General features: G+C 34.3%; 4 protein-coding genes across 20 annotated transcripts; all 4 read right to left on the bottom strand.

The window, feature by feature from the left end:
* Positions 1-7,274: 7,274 nt before the first annotated feature.
* Positions 7,275-8,078, bottom strand: LOC121751476 (gibberellin-regulated protein 14-like). Its single transcript, XM_042146225.1, has 3 exons — positions 8,022-8,078; positions 7,745-7,919; positions 7,275-7,623 (listed from the first exon to the last, which is right to left on the bottom strand). Exons 1-3 carry the CDS (start codon positions 8,076-8,078, stop codon positions 7,439-7,441), a joined length of 417 nt encoding a protein of 138 aa, XP_042002159.1. The 3' UTR covers positions 7,275-7,438.
* A 1,116-nt stretch (positions 8,079-9,194) lies between these two features.
* LOC121750955 (uncharacterized protein Mb2253c-like) lies at positions 9,195-16,413 on the bottom strand. 17 transcript variants are annotated; one of them, XM_042145645.1, is made up of 14 exons: positions 16,280-16,412; positions 15,987-16,181; positions 15,219-15,377; positions 14,976-15,035; positions 14,276-14,374; positions 13,833-13,925; positions 13,410-13,553; positions 13,095-13,202; positions 12,583-12,634; positions 11,487-12,490; positions 10,516-10,578; positions 10,019-10,057; positions 9,584-9,857; positions 9,195-9,505 (listed from the first exon to the last, which is right to left on the bottom strand). In XM_042145645.1, the coding sequence occupies exons 2-10, from the start codon at positions 16,083-16,085 to the stop codon at positions 12,456-12,458; spliced, it is 849 nt and encodes a 282-aa protein (XP_042001579.1). In that variant the 5' UTR covers positions 16,086-16,181; positions 16,280-16,412; the 3' UTR covers positions 9,195-9,505; positions 9,584-9,857; positions 10,019-10,057; positions 10,516-10,578; positions 11,487-12,455. The 17 variants fall into 17 exon arrangements, with proteins under 17 accessions (XP_042001579.1, XP_042001582.1, XP_042001583.1 ...); XM_042145648.1 differs by having other exon boundaries at positions 11,587-12,490; XM_042145649.1 differs by lacking the exon at positions 10,516-10,578 and having other exon boundaries at positions 11,587-11,661; positions 11,835-12,490.
* On the bottom strand, positions 9,339-10,207 carry LOC121752563 (gibberellin-regulated protein 14-like). Its single transcript, XM_042147691.1, has 4 exons — positions 10,151-10,207; positions 10,019-10,057; positions 9,584-9,857; positions 9,339-9,505 (listed from the first exon to the last, which is right to left on the bottom strand). Exons 1-4 carry the CDS (start codon positions 10,205-10,207, stop codon positions 9,339-9,341), a joined length of 537 nt encoding a protein of 178 aa, XP_042003625.1.
* A 164-nt stretch (positions 16,414-16,577) lies between the features above and the next one.
* Positions 16,578-18,814, bottom strand: LOC121750938 (ankyrin repeat domain-containing protein EMB506, chloroplastic-like). The gene is made up of 8 exons (XM_042145604.1): positions 18,508-18,814; positions 17,974-18,403; positions 17,796-17,875; positions 17,595-17,693; positions 17,429-17,527; positions 17,243-17,341; positions 17,074-17,172; positions 16,578-16,946 (listed from the first exon to the last, which is right to left on the bottom strand). The coding sequence occupies exons 2-8, from the start codon at positions 18,374-18,376 to the stop codon at positions 16,842-16,844; spliced, it is 984 nt and encodes a 327-aa protein (XP_042001538.1). The 5' UTR covers positions 18,377-18,403; positions 18,508-18,814; the 3' UTR covers positions 16,578-16,841.
* Positions 18,815-19,031: the final 217 nt, after the last annotated feature.

Below are 19,031 nucleotides of genomic sequence, written 5' to 3'. Positions count from 1 at the left end.
TTTATATTAAGCTAAATTAAAGTGCGGAGTAGTAATTTGGGTTGAAGATAGAAATAGCACAATAAATAAACAGTTTTTATCTACTGTGTAATTTGACACATCCTATTGAATTAGATGACCACTTATTATCGAATGTTTAATTAATATATAGGCTACAACTTTCTAAGTTGATTTAACATCTACAACTAACATTATATATGATACATTAATTTGATTCAGCTTAGTCAATAATTATGAAGTCATAAATGGATGATCTAGACAAGTTCACGATTTCATGTTGACTATATTGACAAAATGAGGGACATGTGTCAAGTAATTACTCATGAAATATGTCGTGTCTTCGATATTAGCATTAAGTCCTATAATGATGCAACAATTGGCAAAAAAATATCAAAATAATATACATAGTAATATTGAACATGCTAAACTTTATTACAAAACTTATGTCCTCAAATTACGAAAGCAAACCTCTGGTTGATTAGCTTCCATGGTTCAAAAAATACCAAAACAAACTCAAGTAAGAGTGAAATTATGTTGATTTATGTGTTGAAGAGTGAATTTTATAGCATAATTAATGCAATGCCATTTAAATTTAAAATTTTTGAGCTCTCGAAAATTCTCAACCAAACACTCTTAAGCAATAAACAAAAAAAATGAAAAAGTGTTACTAAAGAAAAGGAAAAAGAAAAGTTGAACTATGGTGAAATTGTTTTTTGTAGATTTAGGAAGAAGACAAAAAAACAAGCCACAAAATAAAACTTCAAAATTATCCATATTACAAACAGGGGCAGCTTAACACACAATTCTGTGATGTTGATATGCAATTACTGGAGTTGTTTTTGAAAACTGGAAAGTCATTTTCTATAATTCAAATTTACGCATATTTGTTGAAAAATGCAAGGTAAAATTCAAGCAACAATAATACTATTAAAAAAAGAGGTTCAAGGAAGAAACTAAATACCCCTTGACATTTGCAGATTAAATAAATGTTGGCAGCAAGAGTGTAACTAAAATAAAATAATGAAAAGCGAAAATGATTTAATTAAAATAATAAAAAGGGAAAGGTAAAGGAGTTTCCCTGAAACATGGACATTCATTCTCTTGTAACGCAGCAGTGGTATCGTATCAGCTTAGGGATCAGTTAACAATAATTAATTTCCTGTTTAGGATAATAATATCAATGTTTATAGATACATAATGAATTTAATATTTTATTACTGTAGCAGGACAGGTGGCGGAATCACCGTGAAAAGCGGGGAAAGTCACGTGATCAAAAGAAATTGTCTGCCTACCACGTCCCGCCTCACACATCACGTGGCCAACTAATGCCGTGATGTGGTGGGGCCCCCACCCCCTTTCATAACGCAATACTCCTCCTACATTATTTTACTCTAAAGTTCTTTCAAGGGCACTAACGTCATTTCGTTTTCTCTTGCGTGATTGGTTTTCCGTTTTAATTGGAATTAAATTCTTTAATGAAAAATAACACTCGTGTGACTAGGATGTTTTGTTCTATTATAAAATGTTGGTAGTGTATTTAGTAAAAATGGATGTTACAAAAATAGTCTCGTCTAATTTCTAAGTATCAAATTGCTTACTTATTTAAAAATACTAATTTCTTTAGTCAGTGCTAAAAGCTTATGCAAAATTAGCTAAAATGCCAAAGCAATGAAATTATGAAAGATGAGTATCCGTAGTCTTTCACGGGTTTAAATCGACTATATATATCCATAGGATTACGATGGTGGGACTTTGCTTGTTCGTCGTTGAGTTGAGGCTAACCTTTATTTGGCAAGTTTTGTTCAAGGATTTATCACTAACATTTTCAGTAGTACTCCCTCCGTCCCGGACTACTTGCACTTATTTCATTTCTGGGCGTCCCAAGTTATTTGCACTCTTTTCATTTTTAGTAAAAATTATCACCTACAGCCCCAATTGTTGACTTTGCTATACACTCATTCCTTAATCTCCGTACCGAAAAGGAAATGTGCGAGTAGTCCGGGACGGAGGGAGTATATTGTAGTATGTAAATACCATAGACAAATTTATATAAAAAAAGATAGATGTTCATAGAATAGTGTTGTAGCAATAAGTTATTATAGAGGTGTTAATTTTTCAAAGGAATTAGGTAGAAAGTCATGATTTCGGTTGACGATTGTAGTTGTAGTGAGAGTTCTAATTAAGTAGATGTGGGGAAGGTTTTATATTATAAGGGCCGGTTCAAATGAGATGGATTCTTGTTTAACATGCTAACAGGATCTTAGTCTAATCCCAAATTCATAGAATACTCTGAAAATTAAGATCATAAATTTAATTTAATTAGGTGTAAAATTTTTAATTCAAATTATCTTGAATCGAACAGGCTACAAGCTTACAACAATAGATTATATTTCATCCAATAATGAATAAATGTCTAACTTTGACTCGACGAGATTTTTAAAATTATAAAATAATTAGATTGGAAAAATTAGTGAAATGCAATCATATTAGTAGTGTGTATATTTTATAAATAATAAAGTGTGGTTATAACGAGTTTTTAAAATAATTTTAGATCTATTATAACGAGTTTTTCAAAAAATAGTATATATAATGGCAGAGATTATTTAGAACGAAAAGAAAAGTATTGTCTGACTATTGTATGTAATTGATCGAAATGATAACATTTCACAAATTAACATATGCAAATGAAATCACAAACAAGCGAGACAACTATATCACGACAACATAAAAGTATATTAAAGGAGTCATACGTAGGATTTAATTAAAAACCTCTCGCAACTAATAATATCAAAGTTTGGATGGATTTTATTGTCATATCATTTTCAACAATATAATGTCTATTTAGATTTAAGGTATTGTGGGAAATAAAAAAAAACAATATAAAAATTCATAATTTTTGCGACCAAATTTTAAGTTTTTAGGAAAACCTAGAATTCGGTTATAATTCTTAATACTACTGATCAATTTCCGAAAATAAAATATGACTCTATATATTATATTATAGTAGTAAATTACAATAAAATCATATGTATTATTACGAACATGAACATAACTCTTATACTATTAAAATGAATTAACTAATGTCGCTCTCATAATACATATATATAAGCTCTTATGTCATAAAGACATAAACTAATGTTGACACAAGTAATGGTATATATAAAAAATTTAACTTATAAACGACCTCATTCAAAAGGAAAATACACAAACTTTAATAGGCAAAGCATTGGGTTATGAATTTCCCATACCCAATTGTTATCAATATTTTTATGAAATTATTAATTTTATAATTTATTATTGTTAATATAACTATAAAATTAATAAAAATAATGATAACGACATTGGGTATGGGCAAAGCATTGTGTTATGCTTAGGTAATAGTAATAGTATTCATAATAGTCCTAGTAGATAATACAGCTATTAAAATGATATAGATAATAGATTAAGATTAAGATATGGGAGTAGAGCTGTAGAGTTGTATAGGCACGTGAGTGAAAGGCTACAGGCGGTGCGTCGCTCTCATTCTCGTGACGGAGTCACGTGCTTCAAATTATAATAAGCTCTCTCTCACTTTATTTTATTTTTAGAATAAGTCTTCAACATCAAGATTGGATACCTCATGCCTTTTCTATTCATGCCATCACTCTCTTCTTAAATAATAATTGTTGAACAAATACTATGATATTCACTTATTTAATCAATGTTGCAATTTATTTTTTCTTACATGTATGGACGCAATATTAGTTATAACTCGGTTGAGAAATAAAAATAGGTGTAATTAGATAATTAAACTTATATTCCGTTTATATAAAAATGTCAATGCTATTTTATTTCAAACTAGTAGTAACTAGACAAGGTAATTGTGATAATTCATTCTATTGAGACCAAATACGTTAAGCCAAAGCTGTTCTCTATTCGGGTCAATCAAACTTAATTTTTGCCAAAAAGTTTATGAATTTTTTGACATGTGTGTATTTTTTTTAATAATCATGTTTTGTTACAAAAAAAGGGTTTACTCAATTAAGACACTTAATCTCATTTTAGATGCAAAAGTAAGTGTTATCAACACTTAAAATCAAGACTCTTAATCTCATTTTAGATGCAAAAGCAAGTGTGATCTCAGTTTAAGTTACATAGTATTAGTAAGAATATTCATGAGAGATAAGAATTGCACACACATTTGCTGTAAATGATTGTGATGCAAGAAAGAATTATCATTAACTGTTGGCAGGGACGGATCTATTTGGTAGCCACAGATGCAATGCCCCACCTAAAAAAATTATTAATGCTACTTTTGTTAGTTAATATAATTTTTTTAAAAAATATTCTTATTTATGCCCCTTCTTAATTTATTAAAAAATATATATATATTTTTATTCCATTTATATAGAATTTATGGCTCCGTCGTCCCTGAGTATGTTGGAGTACAATAAGAGAAATAAAGGAAAAGTAAGACTTCTAAATCGAAAACACAAATACTCCATTATACATATGCATTCTTTATTGGAGAAGAGTAATGAAATTTGAAAATTAATTAACGCAAAAACATCGATTAATTGGGTCGGCCTTAACAAGCTTTTAGTTCTTTTGTATTTGGGTCAACTGGGCTGCTTTCACACCTCCATTGATACTATATCACTGTGAGTTTACGTGTAAATTTGATTTAGTGGAGTATAAAGTATTACTATAAATTTAGAATTCAAAAAACAATTCATATTAGTTGGATATAAGTTTATGTAACTATGTTGTAAAAAAGGAAGAATTGACAATGACAGAAAATTGACAGTCAAAACTTATAATCGGAGACTTTAACCATTAACTGAACCACTAACCATTATTCATGGACCAGTTAAGAATCGAGCTTTGGAGTAATCGGAGCCGCCAGTTCATGAACATTGAACACTATTAAAGCAAGTAAATGCCCGTAGAACGAGCATGTATATTATAAACTTGGATTTTAAGACACAAAGATTTTCATCTAATCAACATTAATCGGCCAAATTAATATCATAGCTAACATGGTGTTTAATGATGCAGAACAAAAGTAGACACAATGTACATAGAATAAAATAAAAACTAAATTAAATCCAATGCACATTTTTTTTCCTGATTAATTAATGGACAATGGATGAATATTTTTAGTATGCACCAAAATTTGTAGTGTAATAGAACAAAATTTAAAACCATTATGATCAAAATTATTGGAGATGGTCCTAACTCGTACGATATTAGTATTATTATTATTATTATTATTATTATTATAATAATATGATGTGCATAAAAATTTTGTCTATTGGTATGGTGTGGTGTATGCATTGTTACATGATGCCATATGGTTATACTTCCATGACCCATGCCATAGTGATATCAAAAAGTGGAGAGAGAGATGGGGAGTAGTATTTGATAGTGGGGGCATGTGCAGTCCCCTCTCAACTGACCTGTCATTATCAAAGCTATCCAATAGTTTTCTATATCTAAGTGTGTGTGTGTATATTTCTTACTGAGGATGACGTGGCGGGATATGCACGTGCTCTATTCATTCGCTTTGGTTGGTGCTTAGGGGAGTCACGTGGCCCCACCGGTGTTGTGACATGTGTTCCATTTTACTGTTGGTCATTTCCGGAAATGCAATTTGTATTATATTTATAAATGCATCTTCGTATCCAAAAACTACCTTCATCATTTTTATTCCCATTTGCAATGTATGCATACGGATTTTGTGCATTAAAGATAATTCCACACTAGGATTTTTCAAAACTACAAAAATAATTCAAATGTTGAAGCTGCATTTCATCCACATAAGTCCATAACTTTCACTTCTACATAATTGGATGATTTATTATACACTACAATTAATGATTTCACTGAATAGTCGTACAAAATTGACGTACTAGTGAATTATTGGAATTGACTGATAAATTTTATTTGGAAAAAGGAAAAGAAAGGAAAAGTAAATAGACTTGAATACATTTGAATCTGACTAATTACTTATAAATAGCATTTGCGACAAATACATGTTTCGGCGTTTTCTTGTCTTGACATATTCGATTTAATTGCAAATTTGTCATAAAAACCAGTATATGAAATGTGGTCAATTTTGATTACTTTCACTACTTTAAAAATAGTCAATTATATCCCCTGTCTTGACATATTTAATTAAGTGCAAATTCTCATAAACATTGTAAACTTTGGTGAAATTCGGGTCAATTTCACGGACTTTAAAAGTAGTCAATTATCATAATTAGTTTAGATTTGGAGGGAAATTATGTATAATTTGGAAATCAATATTATCTAGCCTAATCTTGTATAATATATTTTCATATTAAAATCAAAGAGTGATTTTAAAATTTAAAAAAAAATCATGAATTTGATCCAACATGTATGTAGAAGGCCCTCCTCTATATCTCACCTTCTCGTTGGAGTCATTAATATTTTAAAATTTTCCAACACCATTATTCGCTGGTTTCTACCAACCTACTCCATTTTGAACTTGTTCATTCATATTGACCTGTTTTTGGTTAAATCCAACAATGAAAAAAATCTGGGCTAAAATCTTAGGTCCTAATCTTCAATCTACGATTTTTGGGCCAACTATTACGCCATAGAGTTTACGAGTTTTATTATAACAAAAAAATGTCATTTTTTTTAACTTGATCTCGTATTTGTATACAAAATGAGTTTCTACTCTATATTTACTTGCATTATTACTCCTAAGTAACTCCGTGAGAGGCTGAGCGCTAAGGCCACACTCCAATACCCATATTTAAAGGTTCAACTTCTAAATGGTTATCAAATTATTTAGTTCTCATTTTGAAATACACGTATCAAATTGGAGTTGTTTCACTGAGTACTAAATTAAAAAAAAAAATAACAAGAAAATAATATAACTTGAATACACTCGAGACCCCAAATAAACCAAACCGAGTTAAAGAAAAACACAAATGGGCATTGAGCCTGTTCAAATGATTCAATGATTTAGAAAATTTGGGCCTATTGATAGGTGTGCAACATTTAAGTTTTTTTGGAGAGCAAAAAATTTAATTGAAATTTTCAGTTGGAGAATGATGTTTTTCGTATTTTGTTGTTATAGTAATAACTTGATTACTTTAATTAGCAAATGTTGGAGTTGTTAATTTGTCGAGTAGATGTATGAGCATGATGCATATCTGACGAAAAGCTAACATAAGGAGATGATATTTACAATTATTACTCATCTTACTCCATACCAAATTGAGATACCAATCTGAGTTGAATATGGAATACGTATGTTCCCATGCGAAAACAGACATATATTCGACTTGATACATTTAGCAGGATGAATTTATTAATCACTCCATTAAATAGTCCATAACACAAGGTAGGTAGAGCAAATCTGATATGGTATGTTGGTTTTGGAGTGAAGAAAATTTGGTGAATTTAGAAAGAAGAGAAAGAAGAATCAAGGACACTTGAGCTTGCCGCCGCGGGTGGTCATGGTGGCGTAGCATTTGCCGCATTTCTCTCTGTTTCCGTACTGCCCTGGTGGAACACACTTGCATCTATCGCAGCATGTTACGCACGCCCTCAGGCATACGTTCTTCCTCGAATGATTCTTGCACCGCACCACACACAACACTCCACACTCTGCTCTCACAAAACAAATTCAAATACTAATACTAAACCCCCCCATTTTTTTGCTTAATTAGTAGTACTTCTCTATCAAATGAATGAATGCATTATATATGTATGGTTTGAAGTTAGTTACCTTTGGTGTTCCTTGGTGGCGATGGCGGTGGTGGGGACGCCTTTGCTACTGGAGGAGGGGGTGGGCTTGGAGATGGTGGTGGTGGTGGTGGGGACGCCTTGACTACCGGAGGCAGGGGTGGGGGTGGCTTGTTGTAAGCATTATTTAACTCATTTTTTTCCTCATCTGATGAAACCTACCAAAAATGAACACATTATTATAGGAGTATAGTGTAAGGATTAACAAGGGATGATGTTAAAGTAAGAAAATACTACTTAAAAGGTGAGGCCAAATATACCTTGGTGTTGATGAGAAGGAAGCAAGTTAGGACAAGAAGCACACCTTTTGAAGCCATTTTTGGAATGCTTAAGATGAAGATTAATGGATGGTGTTAGTGATATATATAGAGTTTTTTTGGGGTATCAAATAATGCAATGAGACATGTTGTGATGGGTCTAGCTGTATGCAGCAGTCTTCACACCACGTGTAAACACCTCTCGATTCTCTTAAACAAATACTATAACCACACCACTTGTTTAAACCAAATACGAGGCTTCCTTTTGGTTATTGAAACTTGCAATTTCATCTTGAAAGCTTCAACATAGACTTAGACCAAGTTTTAGTGGGTAAAATAAGTGTTGTCTATCTGTTTAGACTATAGTGTTTGATGGGATTGTAATTGTATGGTTAAAGAGGGAAGCACCGACGTTCTAGAGTCTTCACTGAAGCTTAAAATAAGATATTAGTAAGTGACAACTGAGATATGTCTCAGGAGACTGAGTCCATGTGAGATCACATGTTACTCAACACTAGTCAACTTGTGTTTCAACACTTGAGAGATTCTCTGTGTCACAAAATTTAATTAGAGTTAAATATGAAATGCTGCACATGAGTTGTGCAAAAGCCTGGTGCCAGTTTCTTTATTGCAAATTGTGTTTCATATCTCTTATTTTTATTATATTACAAGTTCACACCAACGCAGTCTTCGGTCCTTGGGGCAGAAGCAATTTGTTTAGCTTTACATCCATCCCAAGGTATCATTTCTAATACATCGGTGGGGCACGCCCGGACACATTGGGTACATCCTATACATGTATCATAAATCTTTACTGAATGTGACATTGGATCTATACATTTTGAACGTCATAAATTTTCGATCTAGAAAACTAACTTATAAATGAATCCTATAAGTTAGATACCGGACGAATCAATGAGTGATCATAATCAATTTACTTCCGAATTTCTTTATGAAAAAGGACCAAAATACTTTGACCACATGTATGCTCTGATAATATCATATAGTACTATTATTTTAATAATAACTGAAAACCATTTATACTTGGTCTAGTCCATTGTAGTATTTCATTCTTATTCAAACATCAAGTTGTAAGGCTTCTTGTCATATCTATAATAGTAGTATAAAAGTGATGTCTGTTTCTTTTATGTATGAGAGAGGTTGAGGCCATAGCAATATAGAAAACTTAGCTCATAACAAAAGAAAACAAGGTTAATTTTTGTTCTTGGTACACTGTTGAACTGACACGGACACGTAAGAGATAAGACGAGGAAGATGACAACGAAGTAGGAAAAGATCAATAAAAGAGGGTCGGGTGGTTCAAGGGCACTTGACGAGATGGCCGTGGATTTCGACACTGTTCCAGTTGTGGCACTTTGTAGAACCAGGCACACATTTGCACTTGGCACAGCACATGGTACATTTCCTCATGCAGGGCCTTTTCGGGCTAATCGGCTTGCAGTATGATGCACATTGTGCCACACAACCTGCACGTGAGATGGTTGTGAGAAAACAAGAAAATTTTGTCAAGGGCTTTAAAAGAACAAAATTTGTGAGATCTGTACCATGTGGTGGAGGAATTGGTGCAGAGGCAGGTGCATTGTGTGAGTGAGCAGGGGATTTAGCTGGTGCGTGGGCAGGGGCATGCTCGTGGTGGGGGAGGGGGGCATGAGCAGGAGTTATGGCATGCTTGTGGTGGTGGGCAGGTGCGTGAGCCGGTGCTATGACATGCTCATGGTGTTGGTGGTGGATGGGGGCCTTAGCTGGTGCATGTAGTGGAGTGTAGACGGGGGCAGGAGCCGGTGCTTTGGCATGCTCATGGTGGCGATGGTCGTTGTTCTGTAATCACATGATGCACAAAAATATGAGATGAAACACTATTTTGCAATGTAGATTGCCAACGCATGCATTTTGTGCATGGATAGTAAACTTTGTACTGACTTTATAGTGTGACATAGATGTAAGTTAGGAATGAAGAAGGAAAAGGAGAGAAAAGTGACCTCGATTTCAATATTTTCGACGTCTCCTGCGGACGAGACCTGCGATGACAAAGAACCATCAATATCACATATGTATAATTACAAAATACTAGTATTAAACAAATAATCTAATTAGTGAACTTTTATACTAACCATTCTTGTAACCAAAAGCACAAAGGCTAGCATGAAAATGAACCCTTTAGAAGCCATTTTTGGAAACACACCAAAAAGGCTAAATAATCAACAAGAGAGAGGGAATTAAGCAAGTATTCGATGTTTAAATTCTGGTAAGCAGGCATGTTTATATAGGGAGAATAAAAGGCGTATCTATAGCAAGAATATGCATGAAAAGATGGAGTAATTAATTATATATTATAAAGATTACAGATTGCTAGGTGTTTTAAAATTTTGATGTACAAAATGTGTAAACCAAGTTATTTAATCACTGGGCTCAATGGAAATTGTCCATGACTGAAATTAGTATAGTATTCATCTTGGAATGCGATTAGGATCATTACCTCAGAAGCATAAACCAATGCAAGAAATCATGCTTTTTTTCGGAAAGTTTGCTGGATTATTTACTGAAAAAGAAACATTATCCTCATTTTCAATATCAATTTATAATTTCAGCATTTTGTGGAGCATAATAATCTCTCCGTTCCGCGGTAGTTGAGTCATTTCATTTTCTGTCATAGTTTTAAAAAAATGATAATAAATAGTTAAAATGGAGAGAGAGTTAAGTAAGTGACATAATAAAGTAGATAAGATTGTCTCTCTTAATTTACTTTTTATCCACTTTAACTATTTATTATTATTATTATTATTTTTTTTTTCTAAAACGAGTGCAGAAAATGAAATGACTCAACTAGGAATGGAGGGAGCATAAATAATGAAATAAGCTGAGCATGTCCGAGGAGTTGGAAACTTGGAATACTGAAGTGGGACGAAATAATGACAGAAAAAATGTTTATTGCAAACTGAGTATCTCGGTCTTTTCGTTTGGTCTTAGATGAGCACAAAATAATACTCACTCCGTCCCACAACAAGTCACATTTCACTTTTATCATAAATAGTAAGTAGGTCTCAAATTCCACTAACTCACCTCCCTCACATTCTATTATAAAACAAAAATATCAAAATATGAACCTTATATTCCACTAACTTTTCCAACACATTATTCTTTATATTACTTAAAACTCGTGTCCATACCAAATGTGATTCCTATTATGGGACAGAGGGAGTATTCCGCATTTATGTTAGGCGGAGCGTTTCTTGCTTAAACCGACTTATTGTTAGTAAACAAAATTAGATTGTTTAAATTTGAATTTAATGTTTTTATCGTTGTTACGTTATATCTAATGGAAATGGAAAATGGACACAGAAAAACTGGGAAGGACTGAAATCTGGTCAAAACAACTTGATACATGTGCTTTGCACTTCAAAAATAAATACTGGAAAGGAACTGTCATATTTAAAAAATGTTACTCACTCTCGTAGCTCTACCATATTCATCAGCACTTTACCAGCTGATGTTAGAAGTTCTCTCTCAATAATTACAGAAATTGCCTGAAAAGCAGGGTGTCTCTCACCATTGGAGACTAATTTTGCTGGTCTTGTAGCAATGACAGCGTGTCTCATTGCGTAAACACAGTTAGGTTCATATCCTAGCACAAAGTGATTTCAATATGGTACTATGTTATTAGTGTGTAACAAACATAAGTTAAACTATCAGCTAACGCCTAAATGCATATTGAATTCAGTGAATACGGTAACCGATACATATGTTGCTGTCAGCAGTGCTCAACATTCATAAAATGTAAGGCAGAATATATATAACCTGGATGCAGGCTAGCTCAAATCTTCAATCTAGAAGCTCAAATTCCAACTCTGCAACATGAAGCTCAGGCCTTGCATTGTCTTTAACCGTGTACCTGTAGAAAACACAACTAACCACAGCAAAAACTACATGTAATATCACAAAATAGCTCAAGAGTGAACAGAACTGGTTTATAGCATTTTCTTCTTGAATTATTTCCCTCTGTCCATCTTTTCAGATCACGTTTCATTTCCTTTCATTTTGTCACCAATCTCTAATTTAAGAAAGAGCTATAGTAGAGTGTGATTATACAGAAATTGCATCATCAAATGATTATATAATAAACGGGTAAAATTTATCCTTCCAGAGAATAGTGGAACATGTATCCATCATAGCAATAATTTCCCTCCCTATGTTTCCACCAATAGAATTTTACTAGTACATGTAGCCTAGATAGACAACTAGTTGAATTAACATACGATTGTAGTAAGCAGAAACTTCAAAATAAAAACTTCTCAAAAGAAGTTTCATTTTAACAGATATTTTCACCATATTTTACAACGTTAGCTGTCAGCTCCCCCCAAAAAGTGCAGTCATTCATTTGTCAAGAACCGACATGTTCTTAAAGCAGTCCACTGAGCTTCACTTCACGTCGCATTCCACTTGAATTTCGCCATCTGATACAGTAATTTGATGTGAGTTCTACAAAAGCGTATATGACAAGAGATGACAAAGTAGGAACTGCGGAAAACAATCTAAAGGGGATTACTCTTTAGATGTAATGCAAGGTTTGCTTGAGCATCAGCTTCAGTGTTGCACTCCTGATAACATGCAAGAGTATGCAATTTTAATGAAGATAGAATTGATGATAAAATGCTGTGCATGACCATCATAAAATATGAACAACTTATAAATGGAGAATTTATATGGGCCCATAAAAAATTAACTAGGGAATTATTTAAGATCAGCCAGGTACATAAATTACATTATTTTATGTACATAATTCAAAGATTGCAGATCACATAACTATTACCAGAAAGTCGGCATGGCACTACATTAACATGAAAACCTTATACCATGTGGCATACTACACTAGCCACCCCACAAGGCACAAGCTATTTCAAAAGGTGATGTTAATGGTTAACAGAAACACTTTTGATGTTCATACTTCATAAAATTTAGCCACCTGTAATTGAACTTAATCCCTTTATTCGTTCGTCCACAGAAGTTCTCTTTTCAATAAAAGCAGGGAAGAATCAAGTCATAATATTTTTAACTCACTCTTTCAACATGACGGATCTCAAATGATGCAAACTGATCTTTGAGCTCTTTAGCCACCTTACACAAGTCAGCCATATTCTGAGTTTTGGTTCTCCATAGACCCTGAACCTGTCCATGAGATAAAGCAAAAAGGAGGTAACTACTTTAAAGAAGACTAGAGATTATGTTCAGAATAGATGAGAAAGAAAAACTTTTCAAATAGTATAAAGCGTGTAAGCCATTCCTACTACTATTAATGCTAACATTACCAGGTCATTTGAGGACAAATAAAGGTAACATGAGAAACTGTAAATAGGACAAGGAAGAAAAAAGTACCTGCATGCAGACTAGCTTAGAGTCTCCCTGCATACGTACATATTTGAACCCTTTTGATAGAGCATATCTTAAGCCTAAAATGGCACCTCGGTATTCAGCGACGTTATTGGTCACAATTCCTACACCTTCACGCAGCCGAAATACCTATCAAGATTCATGGACACACTGAAAATGTAAGGAGCTCTTATGTTAGAAATCAAGAACAATAGATGAATTATGTGATGCTGTAGATTATTCGGATATTTCACTCATGATTTATCATTTCAAGTTCTAAGGCAAATTATGTCAAAACTTCAAACAGAGTGACACACACACAAACTCACACGATGATGCGGCAGTCTATTGCAAGTTGAGAGAGAACAAGGTGTAAAGAGTTGATCAAAAAGTAGAATGACATAGCATTCACAATTAAGATGAAAGTACCATGCCCCCATTGGCTGATCTCAGGACAGCCCCTGCGCCAGCTGGTCCAGGGTTTCCTTTTGAAGCACCATCAAACTCAATAATACAGGAACTCTGTAAATAACCGGAACCAGGAGTTGTGAGTGACAGTATATTTAGAAACAGCTCATACAACCTTATGCCTCAGGTGATGGATTGAACAAAAGGGAAGCATAATATATGTAAGCCACCAAAACATGAAATATTATGGCAGAATAACTGTGAAGGCCTCTAGTAGTAGGTTTAAGATTTTTCCTTCAATTAACTTTGTCAAAACCCAGAAGCATTCATAATACTGATTGTTGCAATTATCTGAAAACACTGTTAGAGTGGAACTGAAGCTAACTATATCATTTTAAATGATCAGATTATTCCATACCATTTGCTGATGAATCGAAATACGAGAATGACTCATAACAACTTACGCAGTAAGAAGAAACTGGTAGACCTTGAAGAAAATCGTCTAATTTAGAAGGTTTTAATTGAGGATTTGCTGCAAAAGAAGCTGAACCAACTATGTCCTGCTGGAAGAGAGAGGCAGAGAGATAGAGAGAGTTTAAGAACCATCTGTTGGAAAATAATCACAAACAGCACAAAATTAATCACCTATATCTAAAAATCACAATATGTCTCTGAACAGTGGAATAGCTTTATTTCAAGCATCTTTATAACCTTGCACTATGCAACACATAAATGAAATTCATATCATATGCTCCATGTCCCACATCAGAATAAGTGAAAGACCAACAAATTTGGATATCTGGAAGGTTGGGATGTTGTGAGTAAATGATGAGAAATATCCCATAGCACAATCAAAATTAACCAACAAAATTTTGAGAGGAACTCAATGCTTTTTCAATGATCACAACAGAATCAATAAATCCATATATAGGTCTATACTTCAGAAGTAGAAGTGCCATAACTTGTAAGGAACAATACAAAATAACATGGAAAAAAATGATGTGTTTGTTTCATCCAAGAAAAGCCCCACTAGCAAATAGGCATGTAGGGTAGTAACTGCCTTGTATCAACCTAGGGTGAGTGGAACAATTCACAACTTAAACTCCAACTAGATTCATATTCACATGCTCCAACTCCACAACCACAAGTCCTAACTAAAATTACCTGCGGTCTCTTCTCTTGATGATTCTTGCTAGATGATTTACTTGTGGAAGAATTTGGTTCCTACATTCAGAAATTTAGCAGGTTGTTAATGAATGTTGCAGGTCTTACCGGTTATCACACATTCACACTGCTATAACACTTGGAAGGCATACTAAGTGTTGTCAGATGCATAAAATATAGCCACATTTTAAAAAGGATTTGGACATAAAAGTCATTCACTTGCACATAAGTCCAGAATCTAACTCGAAAAGGGCATGTGATAAGTTGGCCAAAACGGTCATCTTGCACTTGACTGGCATCAATAGAATATATAGCATTCTTAAGTCCGTGTGACGAGAGGTACTCATCAGCTTCTTTAGACAAACCATACCCTTTGAACACGCGAACTGAAGTATCATCCACCTACAAAAAGAAAGTGCATACATAATTACTCAGTGAACATAACCTTTAGCACACTCTCACAAGTTGTTAGGCAAATTATATAGTTGGAATCAGGTAAATTTTGCGAATTACCAATTGCGAAGAGCCCATGCATCATTGTAAATTTATAAGACTACTTACTTTAAATAATTTTTACTTTTAGTTGATACAGCCGTTCAGTATGTCAACTCCATGTCTAGACAAGATTTATATATAGCCCATAGGAACCTTAAGAATAGAACAGAACAGAACATACCACCATCTCATACAGAAATTAGATATAATTGCTTCATACAATCTAAAACAGCATATTTTTTACCTGTAACATTTCTACTGAAATTAAATACGGAGTAGGATGCAACTTTAAGCTTTAAGTGGAACGTCATTAGTTACTCATATACTACTAGTTTAATATCCACAAAAGGCTCTAGAGTATTGAATTACATACCATATCAAACATAACCTAACATAAATTAAAACCAAACACAAAAACTTGTGCCATTACACATATAATCACAGGTAAATATTTTCAGATCAAAGGAAATTCTGAAAGGCAAAGAAGCAAAGATAAATCAAAGAGAAGAAAATAACCGAAGATCGAAGAACGGATTCAAGATCATTGATGCTCTTATAGACTCCAATAATATCCCCCTTCCACACAACGTAAAAGGCGTCCTTTTCATCCCCCATTCTGTTGTCTCTTCCTGGACTTCGAAATCCGAAACCAGCGGCGAATAATCTCTCAGCTCAACCAATTTTGCAGTGTTCGAATTGATAGTAGAAACCCTACCCAAGATCAACCACCGCAAAATTTGGGATCATATTCCACTAACAGAATCCAACAGAATCAGAAATTAAAAAAGAGTGGAGTGGAAAATTGTCACCTTCCTCCCGGAATTTCAGCTCAGAAAACTAATTGAACTTTTCCTGTTTACTCTTTTCCTTTATTAGCTGAGTGAGTAGATAGTTTAGGTGGACCGTATGTACTTTTTGTTACTAAAACTTTTTAACTTATTTACTTGGAGTATTTTGTGAGTATGTATAATGATTGGTGACATCAAAATTGGTCTATGATTTACTTAAACTATCAATAGTTTTAATAATCACCCGTTAGCCAAGTCAAACACCCACGGGCTAGTTGATGTCGAGCCTGGTTCGAGGCTCGTTGACTAAACATTCGAGTTTTGAACAGACTTTTGTCTGAGTTGAATTTTAAATAGCTCACAAATGGCTTGATTTATATACAGCCTTAGGTTTGGGGGTTAAACGACACAACATACTAAAGAAAACAACAAAATCACATCCTATAATACATTTTCTGCATTAGCATATGAAAGATTAATCCCATGAATTAGACAGCAATCAGTTACATAAAGCTTCAAAAGAGGGGACTCTGCAACATCATGTCTCCATCTTTCACACACCAATTCTGCCTGAATCGAGATTTTAGAAGCTTCTGCTACCAGCAACTTGTTTCAACATTTTGGCAAGATCATACGTCTTGAACTCTTTGCCATAACATAAGCTAAGATCAAGGGGCGTATTCCCATCCTGCAGTTGAATATCCGATCAGCAGTGGAGTCGAACAGCAACACTAAATGATAGAATTTACTAACATTCTAAACTTAATCCGCTGTTGATCTAAAGCTTCTTACATAAGAAAGATCCCTAACATTACCTTGTTCCTTCTGTTTATGTCAGCGCCATTGACTAACAAGATCTTCGCTATGTATCTGTTTCTCGTCTGCATTGCCACGTGCAATGGTGTCCATCCTTCCTGCAAAGAACAAATTTTATCTACCATACATGGTATATCCATCAAAAGGTTGAAGCAGGGAGAGGCTCACGTTATCAGTGACGTTCACATCAACCTTGTACTTCATCAACAGTTTCACAGTTTGCATCGCCCCTACTTGAACAGCATAATGGAGGGGAGTAACACCGTCCTGTGCAAGATCTGAAAATTGCTCAATAATCCTTGAAACCATCCAGGAATGAAATACGATCATATATAACCACACACAGTTGTATACCTGATCTCGTGCTTCAGGATTTGCTCCTTTCCTCAAGAGATGACTAATGACGGCCTCTCTCTTTCCAATGACTGCCAGATGCAGCGCAGTCAACCCACCCTGTCCAACCAAGTTCGTTTAAAAAATTGCACGAACCATGCAAGAAATGGTATGGAAACACCTGTACCTTATCAACTAGCTCGATATCATATCCATTCTCGAGCAGACCATCCATAAATTTTATCTGTCCAGCTAGAGCAAAGGTATGGAAAGGCTTCCATTTCTCCTGTACGAACACAACATGATCACGGACTACTTTTTCAACCAAAAAAATCAATTTTAACCATTTTCATCTAACACGAATGCAAACCATAGCAACTCAATCTACCGTTGACAATATATCTAGGTTAGGAGTTTTGTTCTGCTCCAAAATTGCTATTTCCTCCGGCCTCAACATGTGCTCAACATCTGCATTTCACAAAAAGCAAGAAATTGAGTTCTTTTCCTCGTTTCGAACAAACATTAGCAGAAAAACAAGAAGCAATGCAGTACTCCAAATCACAGACCTCTAACAAGGCTTTCCTCGTACTGTTTCATAGACAAGGCTTCAGCATTGCTAACGACAACCTTATCATTCCCATTGTTCTCCCAATCACTCCTATAATCCGCTTCCTCGTCTTCTTCTTCTTCTTCTTCTTCTTCTTCTTCTTCCTCATAATCATCCTCGAATTCACTGTCATCACTCCCATCGTCGGGGTCTTCCCACAACCCTTCTGCAGCGGCCCTCGCCTGTCTTTTCGAACTCATGATCGTGAGACAAATAGGAAAACGGTTGTTCCGTTTACTCGAGCACGTGACCGCGCCACAATCACTGAAGCGGCCATAAGAAGAGCGCAATGGTACTCTGGCTGCAATGTCCAATTGTTGCTGAGGACAAAGGACTAGCGCATTGCTCAAGGAAACCATCATTTTATGATACTAGTATTGATTATTCACCTGCTACAATACTTTTTTTAGTGGAAGAGTGGAACGGGTTCGTTTGTGCATTTTGTCGAACAAGTGGCGTGCAATATTAAGATAAATGTATATCGGAGATGTACCTTGATGGGGAATGATTTCTGACTTCGGGATAAGATAATTAAGAACGAATATGGAAGAATTCCTTAGTAATGGAGTGGAATCAGGTGAAAATGGAATTGCTCCGGCGGCATTGTGACTGTGAGAGGCTCTGTTGAACGCCGCTTCTTTTCTATCCAAGTTCCAAACCAGCGGTCCGGCCGAGATTATTTCTACTGATAATTTATTATTTAAAATTAAATCTATAGTAAGATTTTTTTATAAAAAAAGCTCTAATCATTCAACTTCATAACTTTTAAATTAAAAAATTAAATTAACATTGAACTAGGGGAATCAATTGCTTGTAAAAATTGAGAAAATTTGAAAATGAATAAAATATGTGCTCCAGTTGATTTTCTAGTTTTGTAAAAAATCTTATAAATTCAACATTATAAAATATTACATATCTTAATTTTAATCATTAGTAGCTAAATATTTTTCTTACTATGAAGCATTAACACTTGCATTTTAAATCGCACAATCAAAATCAATCTAGCTTGCTTTGCTA

Source organism: Salvia splendens, chromosome 10 (genome assembly GCF_004379255.2).
Source record: "Salvia splendens isolate huo1 chromosome 10, SspV2, whole genome shotgun sequence".
Lineage (NCBI taxonomy): Eukaryota > Viridiplantae > Streptophyta > Magnoliopsida > Lamiales > Lamiaceae > Salvia > Salvia splendens.
The sequence above is the reverse complement of the archived record's forward strand: the minus strand, read 5'-3'. Positions and strand labels throughout refer to the sequence as shown.

What these genes read in the sequence shown, in the direction of transcription:
- LOC121751476 (XM_042146225.1), bottom strand. Translation starts at nt 8,078, where the DNA reads ATGGCTTCAAAAGGTGTGCTTCTTGTCCTAACTTGCTTCCTTCTCATC. An exon ending in TCCTTCTCATCAACACCAAG is followed by an intron (nt 7,920 to 8,021) that starts GTATATTTGGCC and finishes CATTTTTGGTAG; the next exon opens with GTTTCATCAGATGAGGAAAA. An exon ending in GCCACCAAGGAACACCAAAG is followed by an intron (nt 7,624 to 7,744) that starts GTAACTAACTTC and finishes TTGTGAGAGCAG; the next exon opens with AGTGTGGAGTGTTGTGTGTG.
- LOC121752563 (XM_042147691.1), bottom strand. Translation starts at nt 10,207, where the DNA reads ATGGCTTCTAAAGGGTTCATTTTCATGCTAGCCTTTGTGCTTTTGGTT. An exon ending in TGCTTTTGGTTACAAGAATG is followed by an intron (nt 10,058 to 10,150) that starts GTTAGTATAAAA and finishes TTGTCATCGCAG; the next exon opens with GTCTCGTCCGCAGGAGACGT. An exon ending in TCGAAAATATTGAAATCGAG is followed by an intron (nt 9,858 to 10,018) that starts GTCACTTTTCTC and finishes ATGTGATTACAG; the next exon opens with AACAACGACCATCGCCACCA.
- LOC121750955 (XM_042145636.1), bottom strand. Translation starts at nt 16,085, where the DNA reads ATGGGGGATGAAAAGGACGCCTTTTACGTTGTGTGGAAGGGGGATATT. An exon ending in TACCAGTTTCTTCTTACTGC is followed by an intron (nt 13,926 to 14,275) that starts GTAAGTTGTTAT and finishes GGTTATTTACAG; the next exon opens with AGTTCCTGTATTATTGAGTT. An exon ending in GATCAGCCAATGGGGGCATG is followed by an intron (nt 13,554 to 13,832) that starts GTACTTTCATCT and finishes GAATCTTGATAG; the next exon opens with GTATTTCGGCTGCGTGAAGG.
- LOC121750938 (XM_042145604.1), bottom strand. Translation starts at nt 18,376, where the DNA reads ATGATGGTTTCCTTGAGCAATGCGCTAGTCCTTTGTCCTCAGCAACAA. An exon ending in ATCCTGAAGCACGAGATCAG is followed by an intron (nt 17,342 to 17,428) that starts GTATACAACTGT and finishes GATCTTGCACAG; the next exon opens with GACGGTGTTACTCCCCTCCA. An exon ending in ATGTGAACGTCACTGATAAC is followed by an intron (nt 17,173 to 17,242) that starts GTGAGCCTCTCC and finishes TGTTCTTTGCAG; the next exon opens with GAAGGATGGACACCATTGCA.